The sequence below is a fragment of the Priapulus caudatus genome, unplaced genomic scaffold (genome assembly GCF_000485595.1).
Source record: "Priapulus caudatus unplaced genomic scaffold, Priapulus_caudatus-5.0.1 Scaffold156, whole genome shotgun sequence".
Taxonomy (NCBI): domain Eukaryota; kingdom Metazoa; phylum Priapulida; class Priapulimorpha; order Priapulimorphida; family Priapulidae; genus Priapulus; species Priapulus caudatus.
This window is the reverse complement of record NW_014577217.1, coordinates 8899-15441: the sequence shown is the minus strand read 5'-3', so window position 1 is coordinate 15441 and position 6543 is coordinate 8899. Positions and strand designations below refer to the sequence as shown.

At 53.3% G+C, this 6543-nt stretch overlaps 1 protein-coding gene across 1 annotated transcript in view; it reads right to left on the bottom strand.

Moving 5' to 3' along the window:
• Positions 1 to 221: 221 nt before the first annotated feature.
• The window catches only part of LOC106806355 (transmembrane and TPR repeat-containing protein 2-like), a 14172-nt gene continuing 7850 nt past the window's right edge, over positions 222 to 6543 (bottom strand). Inside the window, exons 5-12 of the mRNA XM_014808267.1 lie at positions 5829 to 5976; positions 5407 to 5483; positions 3993 to 4071; positions 3650 to 3771; positions 2825 to 3021; positions 2424 to 2511; positions 1916 to 1994; positions 222 to 400 (exon numbers count right to left, since the gene is read on the bottom strand). Coding sequence (XP_014663753.1) covers positions 222 to 400; positions 1916 to 1994; positions 2424 to 2511; positions 2825 to 3021; positions 3650 to 3771; positions 3993 to 4071; positions 5407 to 5483; positions 5829 to 5976 — 969 coding nt within the window. The remainder of the gene's footprint in view (positions 401 to 1915; positions 1995 to 2423; positions 2512 to 2824; positions 3022 to 3649; positions 3772 to 3992; positions 4072 to 5406; positions 5484 to 5828; positions 5977 to 6543) is intronic.

The window sequence follows — 6543 nt, the reverse complement described above, 5'->3', positions numbered from 1 at the left end:
AGCCGGCCAACAGGTAATGAACGGCGGAAGAAAGTGATCGCCGATCCAAGTTGACCCCCCTGAGACAATCATGCGCCATCGCTTCCGTGGCTGTGCGCTGACGCGTGACTCAATTCTGCGAGCGGGACGACGAAACATGGCGTCGGGGCATACCCAAGGATTTTGCTCTCGCTCGTGAGCGCGTGCGTGCCATCCTGGCGGACGGGACGACGAAACTGCCGTCACGTGTCTGGCTCTGCTTGCGCTGAGGTTGCGCCAGCTGGCGCCGATTGCTCACGTGAAGTATGTGGTCCCGTGGGTGGGATCGCCAGCGCCTCCTGGTAGGCCTTTTCGGCCTGTCGGCTCGTTGGACCGTTAATGTGCAAGATGGCGCCGGAGGATCTCATGTGTGCGCTCGCGCCTGTGGTGGAGAGATGACAGTTAGTGGCTGTGTGGTGGTAGATGTGAAGAGGAGGGATACGAGGGGAGTGGGGTCGTGGGAATGAGTAACGTACTCGTGAGGAAGAGACTAGGCGAGAGGTTATAGATGAGACTACGAGAGACGCGACGGAGCAGCGAAGAGAGACGAAGGAGAGAGACGCTGAGACGGAGGAGAGGCTGACCGATATTGTGGGGTGATGGTGAGAAGAGCTGTCCTGTGGCGGGAGTAGTTTGGGAGAGGGACTGAGATGGGGAAGATATGTGGCTGAGTGATGCTGTGGATTGCGTACTGGTCCGGAGGAGGCGATTAGGAGGGGGAGGGCTATCGTAGGGCAGGATTCTGCTGAGATTGAGGAGGGGAGCTAGGATAGTGCTGCTGAGTGTGAGAAGATGTGAGGGAGGGAGGATGGGCGACCGAGCGCCGCGCAAGGATATTCGAGACTGAAGTGTGAGAATGATGTGAGGGGGAAAGTTAGAGAGAAAGGGAGAATTTACAACAAAAAAACAGTGGAATCAGGTACAAAAGATAGAAATAAAATACCAGTGGCTGTCTTAGAGCCCCCCAGCGCCGCCCCCCAAGTGACACACCCATATGACGGCAGATCTCCGAGATAACAGAGGGAAGATGTGTTATAGCGGGCTCCCCGAATTGGAGATTTAAATGATTGGTGTAGTGTGGGGGAGGAGGTGATGGGAGGTGAGGGTTGTTGTGGAGAGACACTGTGTAGTAGGCAGTTGAATGAGAGTTTAGAGTTTTTGGCGATCTGATTTGCCCGCAGGACCAAGGAGACGAGGATCGTGAGACGCCCCCACCGAGACAAAAAACGCGCCCACAGCCGACACCAGACAGCACCGCGCCGACCGATCCTCACCCTTCCGACCGAGCTCGTCTTTGAAGACGCGCCAGCCGCGTGGACAGACGGAGAGGAGGGAGACCGGAGATCGAGAGAGGCCCGACCGCGGAGAGGGAGCAGGTGACCGAGGAGGGAGCGGCGGAGGCAGGCGCCTCGCCCCCCGCCGCCCCGAGAGGGAGAGAGAAGATGAGCGCGACGCAGGGGAGAGATCCGGAGTAAGGAGGAGGGAGGGGGGGGGAGAGGAGAGATGAGAGGAGAGATCCGAGAGGCGATGCGGGGGGGCGAGAGAGGGAGGCGAGGAGGAGAGAGGGTGAGATCGTGGAGAGAGAGTGTGATGTGTGTGGATGGAGAGATGAGAGAGGAGGGGGAAGAGAAGACGAGCGTAGAGGAGAGATGAGGCAGAGAGGACTAGAAGTGATGAAGGGCCTGAATGTCAGGCGGTGAATGCTCTCCATCGTCTTACGTTTTCAAAGTACAAAACGATCCATTCCTCGGCACATACACAATTACAGCAAAGCACCTGTAATGTTATCAATAACTACAACTTCCCTAGCGTTCCTATTTACGAGTTTATGCTTATTATGCACACTATCACGGCCTAAGCTGTGATACGAGAGGACGAGGCCAGCAGCAATACATACCACTTGCGACTTCCTCGCAGCTGTCACTTGCATTCCTCGTCCGGTTTTCAGTTCGGGCGGCCGAGCTAATCTCGCTTGCCTGAAAGAAGCATCGGCGATTGGGACTGTGTGTCAGAGGGTTGGAGGGCCCGCAACAGGCAGCACTGGGCGCCGTGCAAAGCGCATTTGAACTCTTACACACTCACTGGTGTCAGTGTTAATCTCGCTAAGTTACTAATGTTATGTCAGGAGTGTAGAATATATATCTGATATGATATAATAATATAATATAATATAATATATATAATAAATATATATATAATCAGAAGTAGATAATATGGAATAATTTCCCTATTTCTATTGTAACAGCGCCCCCTAGCAGAGCGATCTTGAGCGTGAGCGCGCCCCTAGCGAGAGCGATCTATGTGGAGGCAGGGCCTAGCGAGCGCAACGTTAGTGACGAGTGCCCCCTAGCAGAGCATCGTTAGGTGCAGCCGCGCCCCCGCGCCATTAGTGCAGCGCCTATCACGCGTTCTAGTCCGACACTGTCCCTCAGCAGAGCCACCTCTAGTGCCACAGCGCCCTCAGCAGACCGCACACCCTCTAGGTGGAGCCCCCTAGACAGAGCCATATAGTGAAGCCCCCTTAGCAGAGCATCGTAGTGACAGCCCCCTAGCGAGATCTCATGTGCGCCCCCGCCTAGCACAGAGCATCTAGTGAGCCCCCCTAGCAGAGGCATCTAGTGGCAGCGCGCCCTTAGCAAGCATTAAGTGCAGCGCCCACTTAGAGCATCTAACTGTCAGTGCGCCCCTGCGAGCCATTAGCAAGTGAAAAACGCCCTAGCAGAGCCATCTAGTGACAGCGCCCCCTAGCAGAGCCATCTAGTGACAGCGCCCCCTAGCAGAGCCATCTAGTGACAGCGCCCCCTACCTGAGCGTGTTGGCGGCGTTGAACATGACCTCGAACTCTGCGGGAGCGAGCGTGGCGGCGAGCACAAACATGTCGGCCGCGTCGCGAACCTGGCCCGCCTCTGCGAGGTACTGCCCGTAGTGCTGGTAGACCGACGAGTCGTCCGGTGCCAGTCTCAACGCACCACGGAACAATGCCTCCGCTTCGCGAGAACGATCCTAGCCGAGAGAGAGAGAGAGGGATGAGTAGAGGGATGAGTAGTTGGCAGGAAGGGAGGGAAGGGGAGATGAAGGGGGAGGGAGGTAAGGGAACAATGCCTCCGCCTCGCGAGAACGATCCTAGCCGAGAGAGAGAGAGAGAGAGAGAGAGAGAGAGAGAGAGAGAGAGAGAGATGAGTAGAGGGATGAGTGTTTGTAGGTATTGTTAGGCCGGGAGAGAGGAAGCGAAGGAAGTGGAGATAAAGGGGAGGGGAAGGAAGGGGGAGGGGAGGAAGGAGAGAGGAAGGGGGAGGGAGGTAAGGGAGGGAGGGAGGAAGGGAGGGAGGGAGAGAGGGAGGAAGGGAGAGAGAGAGAGAGAGAGAGGGAGGCAGTGAGGGAGGGAGGAAGGGACGGAAGGAGAGTGAAAGCTTGGAGGGGTTGGAGAATTTAACCTAAAATAATTTTCTATATAAATGTTTATTATATTTTATATTGTAATACTTTTAGTTTTAAATATTTTGTTTTCTAAATTTAATTGACATGGATAGCTCAGCTGCACCAGCTCTTTGCATTGATGACAAAACAGAATTCATTTAGAACGGACGTAGATGAGGTAACGTGTGCGTGAATTGCTACATTATGCACGTACAGTTTTGTACAATAGCTTTGCTAGAGTCAAGTGCGCAGGGATGTGATCGGGCTTCGTCTGAAGAGCTTTCCTGTACCACATCTCCGCATTATCCACTTTATCTTGTCTGAAGTATGCCTCCCCTGCGAGCAGAAGCCAGAGTAAAACACAGCGCGTGAGCTATGCGTGTGTCTGGATGTGCACAGCACCCGCTGCGGCGAATGCAGTTAATGAACTCATACGGTATATTTGTGAATCGCTGAGCGTCAACATACGTACGAGGCTCACTTGGTGCCTGGTCACCTGGTGCCCGGTCGCCTGCTCACCCGGTCACCTGGTACCTGGTGCTGAGATCTATAATTACCTAGCATGTTGTAGAGACTCTGCGGTGGGTACTGTCCGGTGATTCGCTCCACGGCCAGGTGGTAGACGTCGATTGCCTCCTGTGTGAGCAAGCAGTGTACCAGAGTCACGGTGAGAGTCACGCGAGCAGGCGGGGAACCGTGGAACATGGGGACGAATCAAGGAAGGTGGGAATGAAACAAGAAACATGAGGATGAATCAAGGAACATTGGAACGAATAAGGGAAAATGGGGATGAATCATAGAAATAATATAGGTAGACTCTATAGGTGTCTCTATATATTTCTATGGGATGAATAAAGGAAAATTGTGATGAATCAAGGAACATGGGAATGAACCAAGGAACATGGGGATGAATCAAGGAACGTGGGGATGAATCAAGGAACGTGGGGATGAATCAAGGAACATGGGGATGAATCAAGGAACGTAGGGATGAATCAAGGAACATGGGGATGAATCAAGGAACATGGGGATGAATCAAGGAACGTAGGGATGAATCAAGGAACGTAGGGATGAATCAAGGAACGTGGGGATGAATCAAGGAACGTGAGGATAAATCAAGGAACATGGGGATGAATCAAGGAACGTGGGAATGAATCAAGGAACATGGGGATGAATTAAGGAACGTAGGGATGAATAAAGGAACATGGGGATGAATCTAGGAACATGGGGATGAATCAAGAAACGTAGGGATGAATCAAGGAATATGGGGATGAATCAAGGAACGTGGGGATGAATCAAGGAACATGGGGATGAATCAAGGAACGTGGGGATGAATCAAGGAACATGGGGATGAATTAAGGAACGTGGGAATGATTCAGTCCAATCGATTCCATAGAAATATATAGAGACACCTAGTATACCTAATCTACATAGTCTACCTAATATATTATTTCTATGGTCGATTCTGTCACAGTAAAGTGTAGTAGCGCAGTGCGTGCGTGCGTGCGTGCGTGTTTGTGCGTGCGTGTGTGTGTGTGTGCAATGTGCATGCGTGTGTGGTTTTGTTTGTTTGTTTGTTTGTGTGTGTGCGTGCGTGCGTGCGTGCGTGCGTGTGTGTGTGTGTGTGCATGCGTGTGTGGTTTTGTTTGTTTGTTTGTGTGTGTGCGAGCGTGCGTGTGTGCATGTCGCACTGGCTAGGTGTAAGCGTGGTGGCAGATGTGTGATCATGCATCCTATGCCCAGACATCACATAACGAGGCAGGAAATGAGAGATTCACCGACACCGCCGACATTCACACACGGCTATAGCGATAAATATACACGCTCGCACAGTAACCAACCATGCGTGCACAGGCCGCGGTCTTTTTTTTAACTTCGTCTACACATCACATGCTACCGTGTTCCGACCAGATATGCACACGCCTGTACGTAGGATCACTGTCAGCCATCTTCGTGTCGTAAGTCGTTGCGTACGAGGGGCGGTGGTGAGCGATGTGCTGGAGCATAGATCTTCTTGGGCGCCATCTTGCATCCCAGTAGGCCTAGTTGTTCTTGTCCGAGATGACAGCGCATTACACGTGCATCTTTCGTCAGAGAGAAGTAGACACTACTACTCTACAGTAGTAGCGACTACCGTAGCCTTTCCTTGAAGGGCGCGTGCAGCGCCGCCAACAGGTAATGAACGGCGGAAGAAAGTGATCGCCGTCCAAGTGCCCCCTGAGACATCACTGCTCTCGCTCTCGTGGTGGCTGACGCGTGCTACCATCTGCCGACGGGACGACGAAACTGGCGTTTGGGCGCATACCCCAAGACATCTTTGCTCTCGCTCGCTGACGCGTGCTGCCACCTGGCGACGGGACGACGAAACTGCCGTCACGTGTCTGGCTTCTGCTTGCGCATGAGGTTGCGCAGCTTGCGCAGATTGTCCTGAGTGATGTGGTCACGTGGGTTGAGCGCCAGCGCCTCCTGGTAGGCCTTTTCGGCGTCGGTCAGCTTGCCGTTCATGTGCAAGATGGCGCCGAGATTCATGTGTGCGCTCGCCGCCTGTGGTGCGAGAGATGACAGTTAGTGGCTGAGTGGTGGTAGATGTGAGGGAGGGATAGAGGAGAGGGATAGAGAGAAAGAGAGAGAGAGAGAGAGAGAGAGAGAGAGAGAGAGGCGGAGATAGTGGGTGAATGGGCAGTAGATGTGAGGGAGGGATAGAGAGAGAAGGGGAGATAGCGATAGCCGATAGTGGCTGAGTGGTGGGTAGATGTGAGGGAGGGATAGAGAGAGAGGAGGGGAGATAGTGGGTGAATGGGTAGTAGCTGTGAGGAAGGGATAGAGGAGAGGGATAGAGAGAAAGAGAGAGGCAGAGATAGTGGGTGAATGGCGAGAAGATGTGAGGGAGGGATAGAGAGAGGGGGGATAGAGAGAGAAGGGGAGATAGCGATAGTGGCTGAGTGGTGAGAAGATGTGAGGGAGGGATAGAGAGAGAAGGGGGAAGATAGTGGCTGAGTGATGAGTGGATGGGGGGAGGGATAGAGAGGGGGAGGGGGAAGATAGTGGCTGAGTGATGAGTGGATGGGGGGAGGGATAGAGAGGGGGAGGGGGAAGATAGTGGCTGAGTGA